Source organism: Erythrolamprus reginae, chromosome 12 (genome assembly GCF_031021105.1).
Source record: "Erythrolamprus reginae isolate rEryReg1 chromosome 12, rEryReg1.hap1, whole genome shotgun sequence".
NCBI lineage: Eukaryota > Metazoa > Chordata > Lepidosauria > Squamata > Dipsadidae > Erythrolamprus > Erythrolamprus reginae.
This window is the reverse complement of record NC_091961.1, coordinates 32,309,299-32,335,168: the sequence shown is the minus strand read 5'-3', so window position 1 is coordinate 32,335,168 and position 25,870 is coordinate 32,309,299. Positions and strand designations below refer to the sequence as shown.

The following is a 25,870-nucleotide window of genomic DNA, read 5'->3' as shown; positions in this document are numbered from 1 at the left end:
TGGTTGCTTGCGCCGGAAGTGACGCGCAAAACGCTCGCCCGGGGGAAGCCCTTTGGGTGGGGTGGGGCTGGGAAGGAGGAGGAGAGGTGGGGGGAAGCGAGCGGGGAAGTTTGGGAGAGTTTTGCATTATTATTTTTTCCTTCCCTTTCCGTGAATTTATTTTATATAAGTTGATCAGAAGGGGAATTTGGGATAAAAAATAGATGCGCTGCTCTTTCGCCCCCTGCTGGCTGGCTGGGCGCTGTGGCAGCCTTGCCGGACCCATCATCCCCAGCCAGCTGGCAGCCTGTCCTGTCCTTTCCTCTCCCAAAGAATCCAGAATATAGAATATATTACATTATATTGATGTAATATATTACCAAAATATTGCCTCCCCGGGGTGTGGTTTGAAAGAAAGCAGTGGAATGACATCATAGGGCTGGAAGGGACCTTGCTGGTCATCTAGTCCAACCCGCCTGCCCAAGGCAAGGAGGAGACCTCATATATTCTGGATCAATAATTGTCCAGCGGGTTTTTTCCCCCCTTCTTGAAAACCTTCAGCGATGGAACAGTCACAACCAGGGGAGGCAAGCTGTTCCCTTGATTCATTGTTCTTGGGAAATTCCTCCTTAGTTCAAGGCTGGATTTCCTTTGGATCAACAGCTTCTACCTGTTTCTCCTTGTTGCAAAAGCAGTCTGGAAACTGACAGTTTACCTCCTTGGTTAGGAACATAGAAGACCGATGGCAGAAAAAGACCTCGTGGTCCATCTCGTCTGCCCTTACACCATTCCCTGTATTTTATCTTAGGATGGATATTTCACTTCTTCAGCATCCTTGGAGGTAGTCTTTCTTGTGGTTGGCTTGTATCCAGCTCCTTTAATTGTGGACTTTGAGGAGAATGAATTGGGTCCATCTGGGTATCAGAGGCCAGGGTGTTTACCAGAGGAATCCGGGAGTGAGGGAGATTTAGGGCGTGGGGAACCTCCAGCGACTGCAGAACCCCCAGCTGTGGTAATGGTGGAATCAGATGAGTAGGGGGATATTGTGGACCCAATATTAGACGCCAGGGTTAGAAGAATGCGAGGGAGACAAGAATATCTCCAGTGACATAGATCTAGGCATTGAATAATTCTATGCACAGCTTGTCATTACTGATAGTATAAAAGAGGGGGATGATGGGAAATCTTGGTGCAGAAGTTCAATCTTCCTAGAGAGAGAGAGAACTAGCAGCCAAAGAGTCTCTGCAATCCCGAAATCCTGGTTTTTGAAAGCATTTGTAAGTACCTGTCAACGCCAAGAACTAATGACTTGAATTTATTACCTTATGGCCGGATGCTTCTTATGAACTGTGCTGATAACGCTGGACTTTTGGCATTGGACTGACATTCTTATGATTTCAATGGTGTTTTCAGCACGTTTCTTTTGTAAATAGACAACTATACATAGTGACTTTACTTTCAAATCTTCACTGGGGATTAATTACTGATAATTAACTGGGCCGGACAGAACAGTCTTGACAAGAGAACCAGGATCTTTCTTTAATCCAGCAGGAGCCCTGAGGTGCTTTCCTGCAAGTTTGGGGGCACAGCTCCCCAGTTTGCAAGCAATTTGGCCGTGCTGGCTGGCGCCGAGTGATGCTGGGTTATTTCTCTGCTATAGGACAAGGGATCTGGTGAACTTGGCAACTTGCCTCACCTTGTTTCCTCTTCCAAAAACAATTCAGCCAATTGCCTCAGGAGCAACAGACTAAAGGAGCAGAATCCCCCGAAGTCTTCTTCAGTCCAAACTCTGGCTTTTGACAGTGACCGATTTCATCCATGCAGCATCAAAAAGCAAATTTCCTCCTCGTCGGGGAAGGAAACTTTTCCTTCTCAGTCCATCTATACAAAGAAAGAGGCTGTGACACTCATATTATTGCAACCTGCTATGGTAGTGAAGAATCTGTATCTGAACAAGCTTTCACCAAATCCAATGCGCAGTTTCTGAGAGAGAAAGGTAAACAAAGTCTGGGGGAAGATTTTCTTTCTTTCTTTCTTTCTTTCTTTCTTTCCTTCCTTCCTTCCTTCCTTCCTTCCTTTCTTTCCTTCCTTCCCTTCCTTCCTATTTTCTTCCTTTTTTTCTTCCTTCCTTCCTTTCTTTCTTCCTTCCTTCCTTTTTTTCCTTTTTTTCTTTCTTCCTTCCTTCCTTTTTTCCTTTTTTTCTTTCTTTCTTTCCTTCCTTCCTTTCTTTCTTTCTTTCTTTCTTTCTTCTATGCCGCCCAATACCTCGGTACTTATTATTATTATTATTATTATTATTATTATTTTATTTTATTTATTTTATTTATTTATTAGATTTGTATGCCGCCCCTCTCCGAAGACTCGGGGCAGCTAACAACAATAAAGAAGACAATGTAAACAAATTTAATATTAAAAAATAGTCTAAAAAACTCCAATTTAAGAAACCAATCATACAAACCAGCATAGCATGTATAAATTCTATAAGCCTATGGGGAAGGGAAAAATTTCAATTCCCCCATGCCTGACGACAGAGGGTGGGTTTTAAGGAGCTTGCGAAAGGCAAGGAGGGTGGGGGCAACTCTGATATTTGGGGGGAGCTGGTTCCAGAGGGTCGGGGCCGCCACAGAGAAGGCTCTTCTCCTGGGTCCCACCAAATGACATTGTTTAGTCGACGGGACCCAGAGAAGGCCAACTCTGTGGGACCTAACTGGTCGCTGGGATTCGTGCGGCAGAAGGCAGTCCCAGAGATATTGCCATGAAGGGCTTTATAGGTCATAACCAACACTTTGAATTGTGACCGGAAACTGATTGGCAACCAATGCAGACTGCGGAGCGTTGGTGTAACATGGGCATGCCTTGGGAAGCCCATGATTGCTCTCGCAGCTGCATTCTGCACGATCTTATTATTATAAACTTATTCATTCAACATGAAACTCAAGTCGACTGAACATTTAAAAATGTATCACAAATATTGACTGGCTCTGATGGTTGATACCAGTTGCTGCCAGCCTCTTATTATCTCATTTATCCATTAAACATGAAACTCAGTCAACTGAACATTTAAAAATGTGTCCCAAATACCATTGATTGGTGCTAATGGTTGCTATGGGTTGCTGCCAGCGTCCTAGGTATCAGCCAAATGTCTTCTTAAAATATGTGATGTTCAGAGAAGCACAGGCTTTTGCAGTTCTGCTGGTGTTATTGCAGGAAGCTGCAATTTCTTGATGTGTTTTTTGAAATTCTTGGACATGGCACCAAGTGCCCTAAGAACAATGAGTATCACATGTTTCATCCACAGCTGTGTAGTTTCAATGGCCTGGTTGCAATATTTTGTAAATTTTTTCAGTTTTTTTTTTTTTTTTGCAACTCTGGCATTTTCTGTACAGTGATATCAATAAACTGTACTGTTCACCCCTCGACAACCATGATATCTGGCGAATTGTGTTCCAAATGATGATCTGTCTGTATTCGATACTAATAATAATTTATTAGATTTGTATGCCGCCCCTCTCCGAAGATGTTTGATGGTGTTACAGATGTGGTCGCAGTATGGAAGCTGTTCTTCTGCAGCTGACTGGTGGCAAATTTATCAGTGCCCAAGGTGGTGCTTCAGTTGTTGTTTTTATTGCATTTCAAGTGGTGCTTTCGTTGTTGTTGTTATTATTGCACTTTTGCTATCCTTAGTTTACCTGAAAAAAAACCCCCAAGTGTTAAACTTTGTGTTATTATTCTTTTAACAATCCAGGTGCTGAAGTCTATTTTTCTGTCAACTGCACAAAGCTGAAGGAATACTTCCTGCCGGCTATGAGGAATTTTGACCGTATTTATTTCAATTTCCCCCATTGTGGGAAAAAGGCTGGAATAAAAAAGAACAGGGAGCTTCTTGCCAGGTTTTTCTGCAGGTGAGACAAAGCAAGGCTGCGCACTTTTTTTCTGAACCTTAAAATATAAATGTCAGGAAAAGAGAGCTACCTTTTGAAATTCCAAACAGGCCTATCTTTGCTACTCTTAAGAGCTTTGCAAAGAGCTGCTGGGTAGGACACGGTATGGCCAGAGGAAATATAATTAGCTCCCCCCCCCCCGAAATTCACACTGCCCCCACCCTCCTCGCCTTCCACAAGAGTCTCAAGACTCAGGTTTGGGGCTACTAGACTCTAGCCCCCTGGCCGACATGATAGATGTATACAGCAGTGTTCCCAACCTTGGCAACTTGAAGATATCTGGACTTCAACTCCCAGAATTCCCCAGCCAGCATTCGCTGGCTGGGGAATTCTAGGAGTTGAAGTCCAAATATCTTCAAGCTGCCAAGGTTGGGAAACACTGGTATACAGGTACTAATGGGTTGCCACGGAGAAGAGGGGGGACACACTATTTTCCAGGGCACCAGAGGGCCGGACAAGGAACAACGGTTGGAAGCTGACCAAGGAAAGATTCAACCTGGAGATAAGGAAGAACTTCCTGACAGTGAGAGCGATCAACCAGCGGAACGGCCTGCCAGCGGAGGTTGTGAACTCCCCAACTTTGGACATTTTCAAGAGGAGATTGGACTGCCATTTGGCTGGGGTGCTGTAGGATTTCCTGCTCAAGCAGGGGGTTGAACTTGATGACATGTAAGGTCCCTTTCAACTCTAGTAATAAAATAAAATGAATGAATGAATGAATGAATGAATGAATGAATGAATGAATGAATGAATGAAAATACTTAAAAAACGCTCATCTACATTCATCCCATCATAATATATACATTCACATCATTGGCCGGAGTAAGATCTTAGCACTCAACGGCCCCAAGCCTGCCGGCAAAAGGGAGTTTTTAAAACCTTGCGAAAGTCCAAGAGGCCTTTTCTTTTATTTATTTATTATTATTATTATTATTATTATTATTATTATTATTATTATTTTTATTTTTATTTTTATTTTTATTTATTGGATTTATATGCCGCCCCTCTCCGAAGACTCGGGGAGGCTAACAGCAATCATAAAACAGTGTACAATAATAATCCAATACTAAAAACGAATTAAAAACCCCTTAATATAAAAAAACCAAACATACATACAAACATATCATGCATAAAATTGTAAAGGCCTAGGGGGAAAAGGAATCTTAATTCCCCCATGCCTTTCCTTCTTCTGAGAAGGGCAGCAATGTTACCCCTCTTCTTTTCTTTGTCCCAGCTGTGCAGATGTTCTGGCAGAGAAAGGAGACATCCACGTGGCACTTTGCAAAGGACAAGGGGGCACCCCTGCAGACCAACCGGTGCGCGAGTGGCACAACAGCTGGCAAGTTGCAGAGATGGCAGCGGGAGCAGGATTTATCTTGAGCGGCATTGAGCCGTTTAATATCAAAGATGTCGGGGGATATAAATGCACAGGCTACAGGTAAGTTGTGGCTGATTCTACGCTGGCTGCCATCTTGGATGTTGAACAAGACAGGGCCTTATTCAGTAAAGGGGTGCAAAATTGTTTACTACTCCAATGTGGGCGTGGCTTATTTTATGGGTGTGGCTTGCTGGCCATGTGACCAGGTGGGAGCGGCTTGACGATCATTATTGATTTATTGATTTATTGGATTTGTATGCCGCCCCTATCCGAAGACTCGGGGCGGCTAACAGCAATAATAAGACAGCATATAATAATAATCCAATACTAAAAACAATTAAAAATCCATTATAATAAAAACAGACATACAGACATACCATGCATAAAATTGTAACGGCCTAGGGGGAAAGAGTATCTCAGTTCATCCATGCCTGGCGGCAGAGGTGGGTTTTAAGGAGCTTACGAAAGGCAAGGAGGATGGGGGCAATTCTAATCTTTGGGGGGAGTTGGTTGATCATGTGGTTCACCAGTTGCGGCCCTATCTGGACCGGGACTCATTGCTCACAGTCACTCATGCCCTCATCACCTCGAGGTTCGACTACTGTAATGCTCTCTACATGGGGCTACCTTTGAAGAGTGTTCGGAAACTTCAGATCGTGCAGAATGCAGCTGCGAGAGCAGTCATGGGCTTTTCCAAATATGCCCATGTTACACCAACACTCCGCAGTCTGCATTGGCTGCCGATCAGTTTCCGGTCACAATTCAAAGTGTTGGTTATGACCTTTAAAGCCCTTCATGGCATCGGACCAGAATACCTCCGAGATTGCCTTCTGCCGCACGAATCCCAGCGACCGATTAGGTCCCACAGAGTGGGCTTCCTCCGGGTCCCGTCAACTAAACAATGTCGGTTGGCGGGCCCCAGGGGGAGAGCCTTCTCTGTGGCGGCACCGACTCTCTGGAACCAACTCCCCCCGGAGATCGGAACTGCCCCTACTCTTCCTGCCTTCCGTAAACTCCTCAAAACCCACCTTTGCCGTCAGGCATGGGGGAACTAAACATCTCCCCCTGGGCACATTTAATTTATACATGGTATGCCTGTGTGTGTGTCTGTTAGTATATGGGGTTTTTTAAATCTTTAAATATTTTAATTAATTGAATTATTTATGATTTGTTTTACACTTGTTGTGAGCCGCCCCGAGTCTTCGGAGAGGGGCGGCATACAAATCCAAATAATAAATAAATAAATAAATAAATAAATAAATGTGACCAGGGGTGGCTTGAAGGTCATGTGACTGGCTTAAAGGTTGCCAACTTGACGCAACTCACATCAAGGGTTAGGGTGCGTGGCCTCTCCTCGCCTCAAAGAGAGACAATTTCCCTCTCTATTTACTATTACTGAGCATCCAAAATACACTATTTAATTCTAGGTACATATGCCACATGTGTACATACATGTTACACACAGGCACACAAAAATATACATTATCTACTATATAAACTGTATGTTTATGTACACGCACAGCTCTTCTAAAATGATACACATTCAACCTCATTTACTGCAATAGAAAAAAAACATACCCAGAGCCCAGAAGGGAAAAAAAGAAAAAAAATTCAATTTTTTTCTACCGGTTCTGCATACCTGACAGTACCTGTAGGAGCTCATCACTGGTACCAAATGCTCCTTCTCTTTTGGGAAGCATCATGCAAATTCTGTGGGTGAGGACTGCACATGCGGGATTTATTTTTTTATAAATCTAGTATGTCCCATGTTTAAATTTCTATTTCCTCTACCAGAAAAGATTGATGGCTGTGCTGCTTCTCAAGCCTTTGTGTGTGTGTAATTTACTGAAGGAACAGATTAAAATTCTAGTAAAACCCTATGCAAATTTGGGGACTAATCAGATATATATACAGCCCTTCTTAATGGAATTATTTCTGTATATGTTGGGCAATAACTCCATTGTTTTTCCATTGAAACCTTTCAGCATGAATCTTGCCTGGCGCTCCAGCCAGCCCAAAGTCGACCTTCTGTATTTTGGGTTCCATCGGTTTGCTTTCGGTTGGTTTCAGCTAATTGTGCAAATGAAAAGCACCGATTCTTCTGCCTCCAAACCTGATCTGCTTTCTTCCTAGGAGTCAGGATAAATCTTTCTGCCTTGAAGATGCTCTGAACCACATATTCACCCGGAGTGTGCCCCTTCTGCCTTCTCAACCTTTGATTTGCAAAGTGGAGCTAGAAGGCGAATCGGTGTCCTGCCAAATTCCACAGATGTTTCTAGATAAGATAGAGAGGTATGAATTTCCAGATCCTTTGAATCTACGGAGTCTATGGAGAGGGGTGGCATACAAATCTAATAAATAAACAAACAAACAAATCAATCAATCAATAATCTCTGCCTAATGTAATCAACTCCTCCAAGTTGATTACATTAGGCAGAGATCAGACTCAAAGGACCTTGGCGTGCTCTTAAATGGAACATTTAAGGTGGTCTACATTTCCTTTGGTCTTCAGATGCCTATTGAACTAACTAACATCTGAGAAACTCCAATAATACTGTACTAATGAATAGGCTAAAACACTCTTTATATATATGTCACATGTTGTTGTTTTTTTGCTGCATTTGAAAATTAAGGGAGACTAGGATAGATCTATTTCGGCCTTATTTTGGCCTCATCAGCTAGCCATACCCACTGGGACTTGAACCTGCAACCTTTGCCTTATAAGGCAGAGAATTATCCTCTAGGTTACGGTATCCAATCCCTTCAATTCTGCACCAGGGAAGGGTTACATATTTTTGTGTCGAATCACCCTGGTGTATTGAAGGAACATCACAGCTCCATATTTGCCTCTTGGCCCAACCCAGGGCCATTTCCAAGGCAATTAATTTTATTGATAGGCGACATATAATTAATAAAGAAATAATTATTATATTATTGTTATTAATTAGTCTATGCCGCCCTCCTTGGAGCGACTCAGGGTGGCGTACAACTTTGTAAATGCAAACAATATATGTGAAGAAATCTACTTATTTTTAAAGAGAAATATACAAAATTAGGAAAGATTCTAAAAACCCCATGTACCTTTTTAAATAACTTTTTATGGGGTTTTAGTTTTAGATAATGTTTTAGTCTTGATAATGTTTGACTTCTTTTTTATCGCTTTGTGTCTATTTATATTGTATTTTTTATTGTTGTAAGCTGCCCTAAGTCCTTCAGGATTGGGTGGCATAGAAGTCAAATCAATCAATCAATCAATCAATCAATCAATCCACATTCATCATTTACTGCTCCATCAATAGTTTGTTCTTTTTGAAAGTACAAAATCTGAGGTTAGTGGCTTGCCCTGTTTAATACTTCTTCTTTTTTTCTAATATTTTTATAACCTTAACTAGGAACTACTTAGATATTAATTCGAAGCATCCTGTGAGAACCATAAATGAAAACCTAATTGACGGCCTCAGCAAATCGTTTGCAGTTCAGAAGGCGAATTCTTCATTTCCCTTGGTATTCAAAGGCCGTTCTGCTTCTCCTTCCTCAGACGCATTTTGGACGGTTCCTGTAGCCAAAAGTCAGCCCGAAACGAAGTCTGTGCCTTCTAAAAGTGACGTGGGAACTGACACGGACCAGGATTTGAATTGGATCTCGGGACAATATTACCTTCGGCCTTCGCTGTTAGTTTTTCTTGACTCTATTGTAAAGCAGAGGGAATTTTCTCCTCAGAGTGTGTTGGCCCTCAGTGGACTCGCTTTTAAAAAATGTAAAATTTCTCCTCACGCGCCTCCTATTTTTCATGAGGGACTCTTTATCTGCGCAGCTGAGGAAGTTGTAGAAGACTCACAACTCCTGACGGAAGGCCTCAAAAGCACATTAAACTCTTTACTGCCCTCGTCGGATATTAAACTGGACTCTCCGAACCAGGACCCAGAAAGCAGTCCGCAGAATGCCTTTACGCCTTCTTCAGAACCGTTTCTGCTCAACCCAAAATACGCTGTAACTGTGAGCGGCTTTGATTCCGCCTCAGAATTGCGCATCGGGACAATAACTACCATTCGGTGGCGACCTTCAAGCATGAATCCAAACATGGTTTGCGTTTCTTTGAACCTCGATCTTCTGGCAATGTGCACGTGTGGCATTTCCGACTGGCGGATGCTCTGGACTTTGGACGAGCGTTTCGCACGCCAGTTTCTGAGGGGACGTTTAGGCCTTTTCCAGAACTTCTCCCTCCACCCGCCAAGCTACGTGCACGACATCAGCTTCTGGGTCCCCGAAGCGGAAAAATTCCGTGAAATCCAGTTACACACCATTGCCAGATGTGTGTCTTTGGACACGGTTGTGTCTGTCCAGCTGGTCGACCGTTTTCGGCACCCAGGCGAAGCGCACGCCACCAGCCTGTGCTACCGGCTTACCTACCAGTCTTGTGACAAAGCGCTCGCTCGCCCCCAGGCGGCGGCCATGCAGATGGCCCTTAGGGAAGAATTGCAGCGTTGTCTCCGGGTGGTTGTTAGGTAGGAGGGCCAGAAAATAAACACTTGTCAAGAATCATAAGGTAAAAAACATAGAAACTTAGAAGATTTGATGGCAGAAAAAGACCTCACGGTCCATCTAGTCTGCCCTTATACTATTTCTTGTATTTTATCTTAGGATGGATCTGTGTTTATCCCAGGCATGTTTAAATTTAGTTACTGTGGATTTACCGACCATGTCTGCTGGAAGTTTGTTCCAAGCATCTACTACTCTTTCAGTAAAATATTATTTTCTCACATTACTTCTAATCTTTCCCCCAACTAACCTCAGATTGTGCCCCCTTGTTCTTGTGTTCACTTTCCTATTAAAAACACTTCCCTCCTGAACCTTATTTAACCCTTGAACATATTTAAATGTTTCGATCATGTCCCCCCTTTCCCTCCTGTCCTCCAGACCAGTGTTTCCCAACCTTGGTCACTTGAAGGGTTAAATAAAGTTCAGGAGGGAAGTGTTTCTAATAGGAAAATGAACCAAGAACAAGGGGACACAATCTAAGGTTAGTTGGGGGAAAGATCAGAAGCAACGTGAGCAAATATTATTTGACTGAAAGAGTAGTAGATGCTTGGAACAAACTTCCAGCAGACGTGGTCGGTAAATGCACAGTAACTAAACTTAAATATGCCTGGGATAAACATAGATACATCCTAAGATAAAATACAGGAAATAGTACATAAGGGCAAACTAGATGGACCAGGAGGTTTCTTGTAGCCTGTCTTTGGACCCGTTCAATTTTGTCAATATCTTTTTGTAGGTGAGGTCTCCAGAACTGGACACAGTATTATTCCAAATGGGGTCTCACCAGCATTCTATATAGCGGGATCACAATCTCCCTCTTCCTGCTTATGATACCTCTGCTTCATTGGGGGGTTGGACTAGATGACCTACAAGGTCCCTTCCAACTGTTCTGTTATTCTGTTCATAAGAGTTGAAGATCAACTGTAGTCACTTTTTCCCCCAGTGTGGTTATAACTTCAAGTGGTTCTTAAATGAATGGTTATATATTTAGGACTACCTGTACTCAATAAAAGGCCAGAAACGCAATTCTGGAGACAATATGCTTGTGCGTTCTTTCTTTAATTGGATTCCCTCCCACTCTCCCTGGTATATTCCTGTGTTTTATAGATCGGCTTAGAATCTGGACAGGAGATAACATTATTATTATTATTATTATTATTATTATTATTATTATTATTATTATTATTATTATTATTATTTATTGGATTTGTATGCCGCCCCTCTCCGGAGACTCGGTGCGGCTAACAGCAATAATAAGACAGTGTACAATAATAATCCAATAATAAAAACGATTAAAAACCCATTAATATAAAAACCAAACATACATACAGACATACCGTGCATAGAATTGTAAAGGCCTACGGGGAAAGAGGATCTCAATTCCCCCATGCCTGACGGCAGAGGTGGGTTTTAAGTAACTTACGAAAGGCAAGGAGGGTGGGGGCAATTCTAATCTCTGGGGGGAGTTGGTTCCAGAGGGCCGGGGCCGCCACAGAGAAGGCTCTTCCCCTGGGTCCCGCTAAGCGGCATTGTTTAGTTGACGGGACCCAGAGAAGACCCACTCTGTGGGACCTAACTGGTCGCTGGGATTCGTGCAGAAGAAGGCGGTCCCGGAGATAATCTGGTCCGGTGCCATGAAGGGCTTTATAAGCTGACTCCCAGTCATTAGCCATGGAACAGAGACAGCAAAGAAGAACCAGACTATTTCTGCAACTTGAACTCAGGATGAAGAGCAGCTCGGCGAGGGAGATGGGCAGTCTCCAAATTTGACACCTAAAGGAAATAAACGAGGATGAAAAAGCTGGAGATCTTCTGTTGCGAGTGGTCTATGTCTAGCTCAGCTCTGGTCATGGATTTTGAGGATAAGAGATGGATGAGTACTGGCATCACAGGCCAGTGTTCTTCTGAGTCCGAGAATAAGAGTGAAGGGGAGTTAGGGACTGAGGAACCACCAGAGACTGTAGCAGCCCCAGTTATGGGATTGAGTGAGTCAGAGGACGATGGGGAATCAGAGGAGCAGGACCCTCTGTTAAATGCAGGGGTCAGGGGGTCGTGTTCTAGACATGAGTATCTGAAAAGAAGGGGTTCTTGGTGTTAGTAGATCTATAGGACACTTGGCCAATATATAAGGGACAGTCTGGGGAAAATGGGGAGTGGTGAACAATGTTTATCATCATGGTGGTTGGTGAATCGAAGCTGAGATAATTTTCTGCTTTCACTGACATTTTTATTCATGCCAGTTTTATTTGCTGTTGAGTTTCATTGAACTGTAACTTTGGTCAAACTGCCAGAAATCATTTCAAGGACTGAGATTAATGATTATTGGCTTGCAGTCTGAGGTTACTTACCTCCGCTCATTAGCCAGTAATACCTCCAGCCTGAATTTGTGTTAACAAATTATATTTTTGCCATGATCAAGAAGGGCCTTCTCTGTGGTGGCCCCAACCCTTGGGAATCAACTCCCCCCACAGATCAGAACTGCCCCCACCCTCCTTGTCTTTCACAAATTACTTAAGACCCACCTATATCGCCAGGCCTGGGGGAATTTAGACATCTCCCCCAGGCTTTTATAGTTTTATGTATGGTATGTGTGTGTTGCATGGTTTTTAAATGATGGGTTTTTAGATGCCTTTTTAATATTAGATTTGTTTACATTGTCACACTGTTTTATTATTGTTGTGAGCCACCCCGAGTCTTCAGAGAGGAGTGGTATACAAATCTAATAAAATATTATTATTATTATTATTATTATTATTATTATTATTATTATTATTATTATTATTATGCTGTACGAATGGGTGTGATTGATTAATATCACCAGGGATTTTAGATAGCTATGCAATTTTTAATTTAATTGGATTCAATTTTATTGTAACCACTGTTTTCTTCTATGTTGTAAGCCGCCCCGAGTCTTCGGAGAGGGGCAGCGTTGAAATCCAATAAGTAAATAAATAATCAGAGTTTCCATCAAGAGGAAGCGAAGGAGGTGTTACTTGAATTGCCTCTTAAGGTTTGTTAGAGTTGAACTGGGATTGTTACACTGCTTTGTCTTCTCTTTTCTTTTCCTTTTAATTTACTGCTACCCAGAGTTGCAATAATGAAGTCAGCTGGCTACGTACATTCTATAAATAAAATAATAAATCAATAAATGCCTCCTGGAAGCACCCGAGGTTTTCCCTTCCCCAAGCTGGCAGAGATGCCAACAAATGCACCTATCTCTCTTTCTGTCTCCATGCCCAGAGTGGAATGAGCTACAGCTGAAAAAAACCCACGTTGCATAGAAATTGCCAATGCTAGAGGCAGGGAAGGTAGTAGATGCTTGGAACAAACTTCCAGCAGCCGTGGTTGGTAAATCCACCGGAACTGAATTTAAACATGCCTGGGATAAACCTATATCCATCCTAAGATAAAATACAGGAAATAGTATAAGGGCAGACTAGATGGACCATGAGGTCTTTTTCTGCTGTCAATCATCTATGATCTCCTAAGCCAGGTGTCCCTAATCAGGTGTCTGTGTAATACAGTGTTTCCCAACCTTGGCAACTTGAAGATATTTGGTGTAATACTGGTGTAATACAATATCCAAAAGGCCACAGTTTCTCCATTCCAACTTTATTTTAAAACATTATTATTTATTTATTCTATTTATATGCCGCTCACTCCAAACAACTCCAAAGTAGAAAAGAGCCAATTTGTTTCAGTAGCTGGATTTGCCCAACACAACACATAGGGTATTCTGGAAAAGTCGTTTGTATGGGGTCATTTACAGTTCGTTGTCAATTAAGATTCATTAATTTCACCTGGCTCAAACCTCCAATCTTCCTCACCTGGCCTTTCCCGCCCAAACCCCTCAGAGGCTCCCCGGGGGTCTTTCTCCCCGCCCCTCTCGCCCGTTTATTGGCTGCTCTTGTAAACCCATCCCTCGGATTGGTCGGGAGCGGCGGGGAGCACTTAAAAAGCCGGTGATTCTCCTCAGCTGTGTGGAAAATTAGCAAGCACGTTGCCCGAAGGAGCAGACTCTCGTTCTGGAGGGTCTCTCGTTCGATGCTGCGGGGCGCCGGAGAACCCCAAAAACAGTCACTCCGGCGCCTCCGCAGCCAAGTCCTCGAGCTCGAGGCCGGGCAGGGCCTTTTGAGCTTTTGAGGTAAGGCTTTTTTCCCCTCAGGCTTTTTAAAACTTGCCGGATAGGGAGGTGAGGGGAGCGTGAGTTCTTTAGCCGCTTAATAGCCCAGTGTTAGATACCACCTGTAGTAATTTTAACCCGGGGGTGTATTCTAAGGAGTAAAATGCCAGGGACATATCTCGAAGGTGGATTATTTAAGGATTTGAACCTTGACTAAAATGTCACTTTATTTCTGAGAGCAAGGTCCTGTGGTAATTTTATCTTTACCTTTAAAACTGTTAATTTTAATTTGAAAATATAAGAAATAATATAAGGGCAGAGTAGATGGACCATGAGGTCTTTTCTGCCATCAATCTATATTTCTCTGTTTCTGGTTTTGTTCTGCCTGTGGTGGTTTGGTTAACAGGACATGGCTGAGATTACCTAATATTCCATGTATTTTACTAAAAATATGAGCCTTGGCTAACATAATCTCAGAATTACCTTAAGAGCTGGCTTTATTTCAAGAAAATAAGGTCAAACTCCTGGACTTGAACTAATTTTACTTAACTTTTTGCCTGTAGTTCCTTGAGGCAACTAGTTTTCTTATATATTTTGCTTCTTTTAAGGACTTGAGCTTTGACTGAAATTTCCTCAGGTCCCAACAAATCACTTTCTTCAAGAAATAAAGGGCAACTCCAGATACTGAAGCTTCTGTATTTTGCCTTGAAGCTAATTTTAATGCTTGTTCACCTATGGTAATTTCCCTGCTTTTAACTAGTTAAAATTACCTCAGCTTTATATAGTGAGAGGAAAGTCAGCTCCTGGACCTGAAGAAATACTACACCAATAAGCATTAATTTTTTCATTTCAATTTTCATTTGGTGTAGAAATGTTCAAACTAGTGAAAAAGGCTTTCAAAAAGGCCAAATATAAATACCTAAAATGAACAATTTGCAGATTAGGGTGTGTAATTGAGCAGCACGCCAGAGTTAAAGATACAGTATGCAGAAAGTATCTACCTTAAATACAGTATGCAGAAAGTATCTACTTCAAATAACTGGTCAAAAGTTAACTAATATTCCTCCAGATCCAGGAGTTGATCTTATTTTCTAGGATTTAAGTCAATTCTTGAGGTTTGGCCAATTTATTAGAATACAACTTTGGTGGAACTTGAGGTATCTCCTTGTAGAAAGACCAAACCATCACAGGTGAACGAGAATTAAAATTTGCTTCCCAGTAAAGCCTGAGGTAATTATAGCCATGCCCTTGCAGGCTAAAAGCACATTAAATTACAGGATTAGTATTCTAGTTTCTGAACATCTTTTGGTTATTTGGTGATATTGATTTTTTTTCCCCCAAAGGCATGAATCCAATAGACGAAGAAGAAGACATCAACAGTAAGACAGATGATTTCATTTACTCTTCAGTGTATTAGAAAGCGAGGAACTGTATAGAACTGTATTGAAGGCAGGTACTGTTAGCGACATGTTGCTGCAAAAATGTTTAGACCTTGCTAAATTTTACTTGCTTCGGCAAAGTAGTTTATTAAAAAACCCCAACATTAAAATGTATCAATGGCAGCGAGCCAGAAGGCTAAATTGCACTCACCACTACGGCTCGTAAGTTCTTGTGGGAACGGCGCGGTTTTGCTGTTGAACCTGTGTTGGTAGAAAAATTGCGCCTGTGTTTCAGCATGGTTTTACCTGTGGCTCCGTGCGTGATTTTTTTAGCTGGTTATACCTGTGGCTCCTACCTCCACAGGTGCAGCAACAAAATCGCACTGGTCCTGCAAGAACTTTTTGAGCTGTGAGCACAATTTAGCGTTCTGTCTCGTAGCCCACCACTGATCAATGTTAAAAAGAGGAGTCATAAGTTTATAACTTAGATAAAAATTATCCCAAAAAATTCTGACTCACCCTAATTTTGGTTATTGGCTGTGGTTCTTAGAACCAGATCATATTCCACATTCCACATATACACTGGTGATGGGGGTGATGCCCTTACTTATAGAGGTCTTTCAGTCCGTGAGCTTTCGGACACGCACCCTGAATGAGATCAAGCGGCCGCCTGTCTCATTGAGTTTCTGAGTGGACACTGTGGGAGACTCGCACTGGAAGTCTTCTCTGGGGTTCCCCTTTCAGTCCCTGAGTGAGCAGTGAGGGCGAATCACACTGGAAGAGACAACAGCGCTCAGCTAAAAGCTGAGTTTTCGGAGAGGGGCGGCATATAAATCCAATAAATCTAATCTAATCTAATCTAATCTCCTCCAATGCCTGAGGACCCCCTCTGTGAGACTCAGACCGGAAGGGAATCCTTTGGGATCACCTCCCTCCCAGTACCAGCCAGACTTCTTAAAGCCCAAAGTGATGCAATTGGATAGGAGGTGTATTGACAGAGGATAATATTGGTGGCTCACCATGGAAATGAGGTGTCCTTGGTGGTGTCTGAGCTTAGTGGCTTCCTTGTAGAGGTTTTGTTAGGAAACTAGGGAACATCATCAGTGCTGGAAGGGAGTGCAGTTTGCTCTCAATTTATGGTTTTAGCGGCTTCTTTCAGTGTTGGTGTAAATGGTCTTGGACAGGGGTAGGCAAAGTTGGCTCTTCTATGACATGTGGACTTCAACTCCCAGAATTCCTGAGCTAGCAGGATTGTCTCAGGAAGTCTGGGAGTTGAAGTCCACAAATCATAGAAGATTTGTAGTCTTGGAGATTCTTGGTTGTTAGCTTCTTTGGCAGTAACTTGACGGGACATTCGGTATTTCTTGATAGTTAGTCAGGTGTTGGCCATTTTTAATGCCAATGTGGCCAGTAGTTTTCTAGCCTTGCAGACTAAAGGATGGAACCAGTGCTGACAAATTTTCCTTGGAAGAGGCAACGCTTGCTAGGTGCAGAAGAACAAGAAAAAATTGAAAGAAGAAACCAGAAAGCAAGAAAATGTCTCCAGCCCAAGACTGTTGGCCTTCAGCTGTTACGTCATCATCTATGCTGTGAGGTAAGTTTGTATGAGATTTACAGTCCCCCAAGATTTTAGGGTATGGGTGGGGTTCATCTTCCACTACTTTATGTTAAGTAGGGGTAACCCTGCACATGACATAAAAGAATGCACTACTGTGTATTGTGAATCTTAGGAGGAAAACTCCATTGGCAACTGAAGTAACGTTGATTTTATTTTCTTAATCTCAAAGGCTTCTACCACACCAACTTAGAAGACAGACGATTCAATTGTCAGCCAGCAGTGTAGATAGTAGAAACAGAAGAACAAATAGAAAGAATGAATGAATGATATCTTTACTTCACCAAGCAAATCAAAGTGACCTATAGATAATAGACTTCATACCATTCTGGCCTGGCATAATTTAGCTCTGGCAATGGTTCTTAGAACCAGAAAGAAACCCTCAGTGGCCATTTTTAATGTGAGGTGTGGCCATTGATCAATTTTAGATTTCATAGATTTCTGCCTGGCATAATTTAGCCCTGGCAATGGTTCTTAGAACCAGAAATAAAACCTCAGTGGCCATTTTTAATGTGAGGTGTGGCCATTGATCAATTTTAGATTTTATAGATTTCTGCCTGGCATAATTAAGCCCTGGCAATGGTTCTTAGAACCAGAAATAAACCCTCAGTGGCCATGTTTAATGTGAGGTGTGGCCATTGATCAATTTTAGATTTCATAGATTTCTGCCTGGCATAATTTAGCCCTGGCAATGGTTCTTAGAACCAGAAATAAACCCTCAGTGGCCATTTTTAATGTGAGGTGTGGCCATTGATCAATTTTAGATTTCATAGATTTCTGCCTGGCATAATTTAGCCCTGGCAATGGTTCTTAGAACCAGAAATAAACCCTCAGTGGCCATTTTTAATGTGAGGTGTGGCCATTGATCAATTTTAGATTTTATAGATTTCTGCCTGGCATAATTAAGCCCTGGCAATGGTTCTTAGAACCAGAGAGAAACCTCAGCAGCCTTTTACTAATGCTAGATCTGGCTGTTGATTTATAAAAAATCTTATAGTTTTCTAGCTTTAGAGAATAAGGGATGGAACAAGTGCTGACAAATTTTCCCTGGAAGAGACAACACTTGTTGGACACATCAGAAGAAGAAAGAAGTCTGAAAGAAGAAACCAGAAAGCAAGAAAATGTCTCCAGACCAAGACTGTTGGTCTTCTGCTGTTACGTCATCATCTATGCTGTGTGGTAAGTTTGGCTGAGTCTTACAGTCCCCCAAGGTTTTAGGGTATGGGTGGGGTTCATCTTCCACTACTTTATGCTAATCAGGGTAACCCTGCATATGAAATAAAAGAATGCACCACTGTGTATTGTGAATCTTAGGAGTAAAACTCCAGTAGCAACTGAAGTAACGTTGATTTTTTTTTATTTATTTCAAAGGCATGTACCACACCAACTTAGAAGACAGACTATTCACTTGCCAGCCTGCGGGATTGATAGTAAAAATAGAAATTTATCCCTGGCAATGGTTCTTAGAACCAGAAATAAACCCTCAGTGGCCATTTTTAATGTCAGGTGTGGCCATTGATCAATTTTAGATTTCATAGATTTCTGCCTGGCATAATTTAGCCTTGGCAATTGTTCTTAAAACCAGAAATAAAACCTCTGTGGCCATTTTTAACGTGAGGTGTGGCCACTGATCAATTTTAGATTTCATAGATTTCTGCCTGGCATAATTTAGCCCTGGCAATGGTTCTTAGAACCAGAAATAAAACCTCAGTGGCCATTTTTAATGTCAGGTATGGCCATTGATCAATTTTAGATTTCATAGATTTCTGCCTGGCATAATTTAGCCCTGGCAATGGTTCTTAGAACCAGAAATAAAACCTCTGTGGCCATTTTTAACGTGAGGTGTGGCCATTAATCAATTTTAGATTTTATAGATTTCTGCCTAGCATAATTTAGCCCTGGCAATGGTTCTTAGAACCAGAAATAAAACCTCAGTGGCCATTTTTAATGTCAGGTATGGCCATTGATCAATTTTAGATTTCATAGATTTCTGCCTGGCATAATTAAGCCCTGGCAATGGTTCTTAGAACCAGAAATAAAACCTCTGTGGCCATTTTTAACGTGAGGTGTGGCCATTAATCAATTTTAGATTTTATAGATTTCTGCCTAGCATAATTTAGCCCTGGCAATGGTTCTTAGAACCAGAAATAAAACCTCAGTGGCCATTTTTAATGTCAGGTATGGCCATTGATCAATTTTAGATTTCATAGATTTCTGCCTGGCATAATTAAGCCCTGGCAATGGTTCTTAGAACCAGAAATAAAACCTCTGTGGCCATTTTTAACGTGAGGTGTGGCCATTAATCAATTTTAGATTTTATAGATTTCTGCCTAGCATAATTTAGCCCTGGCAATGGTTCTTAGAACCAGAAATAAAACCTCAGTGGCCATTTTTAATGTCAGGTATGGCCATTGATCAATTTTAGATTTCATAGATTTCTGCCTGGCATAATTAAGCCCTGGCAATGGTTCTTAGAACCAGAAATAAAACCTCTGTGGCCATTTTTAACGTGAGGTGTGGCCATTAATCAATTTTAGATTTTATAGATTTCTGCCTAGCATAATTTAGCCCTGGCAATGGTTCTTAGAACCAGAAATAAAACCTCAGTGGCCATTTTTAATGTCAGGTATGGCCATTGATCAATTTTAGATTTCATAGATTTCTGCCTGGCATAATTAAGCCCTGGCAATGGTTCTTAGAACCAGAAATAAAACCTCTGTGGCCATTTTTAACGTGAGGTGTGGCCATTAATCAATTTTAGATTTTATAGATTTCTGCCTAGCATAATTTAGCCCTGGCAATGGTTCTTAGAACCAGAAATAAAACCTCAGTGGCCATTTTTAATGTGAGGTGTGGCCATTGATCAATTTTAGATTTCATAGATTTCTGCCTGGCATAATTTAGCCTTGGAATAGTTCTTAAAACCAGAAAGAAACCCTCAGTGGCCATTTTTAACGTGAGGTGTGGCCATTGATCAATTTTAGATTTCATAGATTTCTGCCTGGCATAATTAAGCCGTGGCAATGGTTCTTAAAACCAGAAAGAAACCTCAACAGCCTTTTACTAATGCTAGATCTGGCTGTTGATTTATAAAAGATCTTATAGTTTTCTAGCTTTGGAGAATAAGGGATGGAGCAAGTGCTGGCAAATTTTCCCTGGAAGAGACAACATTTGCTGGGCATGAAGTGAAAGAAGAAAGAAGAAAGCAAGGAAATGTCTCCAGCCAAAGACTGTTGGCCTTCTGCTGTTACGTCATCATCTATGCTGTGAGTTTGTTTAGGATATGGGTGGGGTTCATCTTCTACTACTTTATGCTAAGCATTTTTAGTAAAATAGATGCAATTCTAGGTAATCTCATCCATGCCCTGTTAAAAAGACCAAACCACCAAAGGCAGATCAAAATTAAAAACAGTTTCAAAGGTAAAGATAAAATTACCGCAGGAGGTGAGCCTGCTCTCAGAAATAAAGTGACCTGGGGTAATTTTAGTCAAGGCTCAAATCCTTAAAGAAGCAAAATATGCACAAAGGGTCAAAAGTTAACTAATATTACTTCAGGTCCAGGAGTTGATCTTATTTTCTAGGAATTAAGTCAATTCCTGAGGTTTAGCCAATTTATTAGAATAAAATTTTGGTGGAATTTGAGGTGATCTCAACCATCTCCTTGTAAAAAGACCAAACCATCACAGGTGAATGAGAATTAAAATTTGCTTCCCAGTAAAGCTTGAGGTAATTATAGCCATGCCCTTGCAGGCTAAAAGCACATAAAATTACATGGTTAGTATTCTAGTTTCTGAACATCTTTTGGTTATTTGGTGATACTGATTTTTTTTCTCCCAAAGCCATGAATCCAATAGATGAAGAAGACATCAACAGTAAGACATTTACTCTTCAGTGTATTGAAAATGAGGAAGCCTGGCAGGTACTGTTTGCGACATGTCGCTGCAAAACATTTTGGACCTGGCTAAAGTTTACTTGCTTCGGCAAAGTTGTTTATTAAAAAAACCCAACATTAAAATGTATGGATGGCAGGGAGGCGGAAGGCTAAATTGCACTCGCCACTGCGGCTCGTAAGTTCTTGTGGGACCAGCGCGATTTTGCTGTTGAACCTGTGGAGGTAGAAAAATTGCGCCTGTGTTTCAGCATGGTTTTACCTGTGGCTCCGTGCGTGATTTTTTAGCTGGTTATACCTGTGGCTCCTACCTCCACAGGTGCAGCAGCAAAATTGCACAGATCCCGCAAGAACTTACGAGCTGTGGCGGTGAGCGCAATTTAGCGTTCCATCTCTGGGGTTGCCCTTTCAGTCCCTGAGGAAGCAGTGAGGGCGAATCACACTGGAAGAGACAACAGCGCTGAGCTAAAAGCCTCCTCCAATGCCTGAGGACCCCCTCAGTGAGACTCAGACCAGAAGGGAATCCTTTGGGATCACCTCCCTCCCATCTTAGAAATAATGCCAGTACCAGCCAGACTTCTTAAAACTGAAAGTGATGCAATTGGATACGAGGTATATTGACAGAGGATAATATTTGTGGTTCACCATGGAAATGAGGCGTCCTTGGTGGTGTCTGAGCTTAGTGGCTTCCTTGTAGAGGTTTTGTTAGGAAACTAGGGAACATCATCAGTGCTGGAAGGGAGTGCAGTTTGCTCTCAATTTATGGTTTTAGTGGCTTCTTTCAGTGTTGGTGTAAATGGTCTTGGACAGGGGTAGGCAAAGCTGGCTCTTCTATGACATGTGGACTTCAACTCCCAGAATTCCTGAGCTAGCATGATTGTCTCAGGAAGTCTGGGAGTTGAAGTCCACAAATCATAGAAGATTTGTAGTCTTGGAGATTCTTTGTTGTTAGCTTCTTTGGCAGTAGCTTCATGGGACATTTGGTATTTCTTGATAGTTAGTCTGGTGTGAATGATAATAATAAAGCCTCATTGGCCATTTTTAATGCTAGGTGTGGCCAATTTATCTATCTATCTATCTATCTATCTATCTATCTATCTATCTATCTATCTATCTATCTATCCATCCATCCATCCATCCATCCATCCATCCATCCATCCATCTACTTACTTACTAACTTACTTACTTACTTACTTACTAACTTACTAACTTACTAACTTACTTACTTACTTACTTACTTACTTACATACTTACTTACTTACTTACTTACCTACCTACCTACCTACCTACCTACCTACTTACTTACTTACTTACTTACTTACTTACTTACTTACTTATTTTTATAGATTTTATAAATATGTGCCTGGCGTAACATAGTCCTGGCATATGGTTCTTAGAACCAGAAAGCAAACTCCAACAGCCTTTTACTAATGCTAGATCTGGCTGTTGATTTATAAAAGATCTTATAGTTTTCTAGCCCTGCAGACTACCGTAATGGATGGAACCAGTGCTGACAAATTTTCCTTGGAGGGAGCAACGCATGCTGTGTGCAGCAGAAGAAGAAAGAAGACTGAAAGAAGAAACCAGAAAGCAAGAAATTGTCTCCAGACCAAGACTGTTGGTCTTCAGCTGTTATGTCATCATCTATGCTGTGTGGTAAGTTTGGCTGAATCTTACAGTCCCCCAAGGTTTTAGGATATGGGTGGGGTTCATCTTCCACTACTTTATGCTAATAAGGGTAACCCTGCATATGAAATAAAAGAATGCACCACTGAGTATTGTGAAAATTTGAGAGTAAAACTCCAGTAGCAACTGAAGTAACGTTGATTTTGTTATTTTATTTCAAAGGCATGTACCACACCAACTTAGAAGACAGACTATTCACTTGCCAGCCTGCGGGGTTGATAGTAAAAATAGAAATTTAGCCCTAGCAATGATTCTTAGAACCCGTATGAATATCTAAATGGCCCTTTTTAATAGTAGATATGGCCAATAATTGATAATAGATTTTATATCTTTTTTGCCTGGCATAATTTAGCGCTGGCAAAGGTTCTTAGAACCAGAAAGAAAACCTTTATGGCCATTTTTAATGATAGGTGGGGCCAGTAAATAATGTATTTTATACCTTTTTTGCCTGGCATAATTTAGCCCTGGCAATGGCTCCTAGAACCAGAAAGAAAATTTCAATGGACCTTTTTAATGTGAGGTGTGGCCATTGATCAATTTTAGATTTCATAGATTTCTGCCTGGCATAATTAAGCCCTGACAATGGTTCTTAGAACCAGAAAGCAAACTCCAACAGCCTTTTTGTAATGCTAGATCTGGCTGTTGATTTATGAAAGATCTTATAGTTTTCTAGCTTTGGAGAATAAGGGTGGAACAAGTGCTGGCAAATTTTCCTTGGAAGAGACAACACTTGTTGGGCACATCAGAAGAAGAAAGAAGTCTGAAAGAAGAAACCAGAAAGCAAGAAATTGTCTCCAGACCAAGATTGTTGGTCTTCAGCTGTTATGTCATCATCTATGCTGTGTGGTAAGTTAGGCTGAATCTTACAGTCCCCCAAGGTTTTAGGATATGGGTGGGGTTCACCTTGCACTACTTTATGCTAATAAGGGTAACCCTGCATATGAAATAAGTAACGTTGATTTTTTTTTTTAATTTCAAAGGCATGTACCACACCAACTTAGAAGACAGACTATTCACTTGCCAGCCTGCGGGGTTGATATTAAAAATAGAAATTTAACCCTAGCAATTATTCTTAGAACCAGTATGAAAATCTAAGTGGCCCTTTTTAATACTAGATGTGGCCAATAATTGATAATATATTTTATACCTTTTTTGCCTGGCCTAATTTAGCTCTGGCAAAGGCTCCTAGAACCAGAAAGAAAATTTCAATGGACCTTTTTAAGGAGAGGTGTGGCCATTGATCAATTTTAGATTTCATAGATTTCTGCCTGGCGTAATTAAGCCGTGGCAATGGTTCTTAGAACCAGAGAGAAACCTCAGCAGCCTTTTACTAATGCTAGATCTGGCTGTTGATTTATGAAAGATCTTATAGTTTTCTAGCTTTGGAGAATAAGGGATGGAACAAGTGCTGGCAAATTTTCCTTGGAAGAGACAACACTTGTTGGGCACATCAGAAGAAGAAAGAAGACTGAAAGAAGAAGCCAGAAAGCAAGAAATTGTCTCCAGACCAAGACTGTTGGTCTTCAGCTGTTATGTCATCATCTATGCTGTGTGGTAAGTTTGGCTGAATCTTACAGTCCCCCAAGGTTTTAGGATATGGGTGGGGTTCATCTTCCACTACTTTATGCTAATAAGGGTAACCCTGCATATCAAATAAAAGAATGCACCACTGAGTATTGTGAATCTTAGGGGTAAAACTCCAGTAGCAACTGAAGTAACGTTGATTTTTTTAATTTAATTTCAAAGGCATGTACCACACCAACTTAGAAGACAGACTATTCACTTGCCAGCCTGCGGGGTTGATAGTAAAAATAGAAATTTAGCCCTAGCAATGGTTCTTAGAACCCGTATGAATATCTAAATGGCCCTTTTTAATACTAGATGTGGCCAATAATTGATAATAGATATTATACCTTTTTTGCCTGGCATAATTTAGCCCTGGCAAAGGTTCTTAGAACCAGAAAGAAAACCTTTATGGCCATTTTTAATGATAGGTGGGGCCAGTAACTAATATATTTTATACCTTTTTTGCCTGGCATAATTTAGCCCTGGCAATGGCTCCTAGAACCAGAAAGAAAATTTCAATGGACCTTTTTAAGGAGAGGTGTGGCCATTGATCAATTTTAGATTCCATAGATTTCTGCCTGGCATAATTAAGCCCTGGCAATGGTTCTTAGAACCAGAAAGCAAACTCCAACAGCCTTTTACTAATGCTAGATCTGGCTGTTGATTTATGAAAGATCTTATAGTTTTCTAGCTTTAGAGAATAAGGGATGGAACAAGTGCTGGCCAATTTTCCCTGGAAGAGACAACTCTTGTTGGGCACATCAGAAGAAGAAAGAAGTCTGAAAGAAGAAGCCAGAAAGCAGGAAAATGTCTCCAGACCAAGACTGTTGGTCTTCTGCTGTTACGTCATCATCTATGCTGTGTGGTAAGTTTGGCTGAGTCTTACAGTCCCTCAAGGTTTTAGGATATGGGTGGGGTTCACCTTGCACTACTTTATGCTAATAAGGGTAACCCTGCATATGAAATAAGTAACGTTGATTTTTTTTTAATTTCAAAGGCATGTACCACACCAACTTAGAAGACAGACTATTCACTTGCCAGCCTGCGGGGTTGATATTAAAAATAGAAATTTAGCCCTAGCAATTATTCTTAGAACCAGTATGAAAATCTAAGTGGCCCTTTTTAATACTAGATGTGGCCAATAATTGATAATAGATTTTATACCTTTTTTGCCTGGCATAATTTAGCCCTGGCAAAGGTTCTTAGAACCAGAAAGAAAATTTCAATGGACCTTTTTAATGAGAGGTGGGGCCAGTAACTAATATATTTTATACCTTTTTTGCCTGGCATAATTTAGCCCTGGCAAAGGTTCTTAGAACCAGAAAGAAAATTTCAATGGACCTTTTTAATGAGAGGTGGGGCAGTAACTAATATATTTTATACCTTTTTTGCCTGGCATAATTTAGCCCTGGCAAAGGTTCTTAGAACTAGAAAGAAAACCTCTATGGCCTTTTTTACTATGAGGTGTGGCCAGTAATTGATAATCGGTTTTATACCTATTTTGCCTGGCCTAATTTAGCTCTGGCAAAGGCTCCTAGAACCAGAAAGAAAATTTCAATGGACCTTTTTAAGGAGAGGTGTGGCCATTGATCAATTTTAGATTTCATAGATTTCTGCCTGGCGTAATTAAGCCGTGGCAATGGTTCTTAGAACCAGAGAGAAACCTCAGCAGCCTTTTACTAATGCTAGATCTGGCTGTTGATTTATGAAAGATCTTATAGTTTTCTAGCTTTGGAGAATAAGGGATGGAACAAGTGCTGGCAAATTTTCCTTGG

The 25,870-nt window shown here is 41.2% G+C and overlaps 1 protein-coding gene and 1 long non-coding RNA gene across 2 annotated transcripts; both read left to right on the top strand.

Moving 5' to 3' along the window:
* Window positions 1-54: 54 nt before the first annotated feature.
* Window positions 55-10,877, top strand: FDXACB1 (ferredoxin-fold anticodon binding domain containing 1). Its single transcript, XM_070765531.1, has 5 exons — window positions 55-1,975; window positions 3,725-3,881; window positions 5,155-5,358; window positions 7,432-7,590; window positions 8,691-10,877. The coding sequence occupies exons 1-5, from the start codon at window positions 1,798-1,800 to the stop codon at window positions 9,805-9,807; spliced, it is 1,815 nt and encodes a 604-aa protein (XP_070621632.1). The 5' UTR covers window positions 55-1,797; the 3' UTR covers window positions 9,808-10,877.
* An 11,911-nt stretch (window positions 10,878-22,788) lies between these two features.
* On the top strand, window positions 22,789-24,593 carry LOC139174866 (uncharacterized). The gene is made up of 3 exons (XR_011560440.1): window positions 22,789-23,375; window positions 23,510-24,083; window positions 24,276-24,593. It is a non-coding gene; the product is annotated as an uncharacterized lncRNA (long non-coding RNA).
* Window positions 24,594-25,870: the final 1,277 nt, after the last annotated feature.

What these genes read in the sequence shown, in the direction of transcription:
- FDXACB1 (XM_070765531.1), top strand. Translation starts at nt 1,798, where the DNA reads ATGCAGCATCAAAAAGCAAATTTCCTCCTCGTCGGGGAAGGAAACTTT. An exon ending in GCAGTTTCTGAGAGAGAAAG is followed by an intron (nt 1,976 to 3,724) that starts GTAAACAAAGTC and finishes TTAACAATCCAG; the next exon opens with GTGCTGAAGTCTATTTTTCT. An exon ending in TTTCTAGATAAGATAGAGAG is followed by an intron (nt 7,591 to 8,690) that starts GTATGAATTTCC and finishes AACCTTAACTAG; the next exon opens with GAACTACTTAGATATTAATT.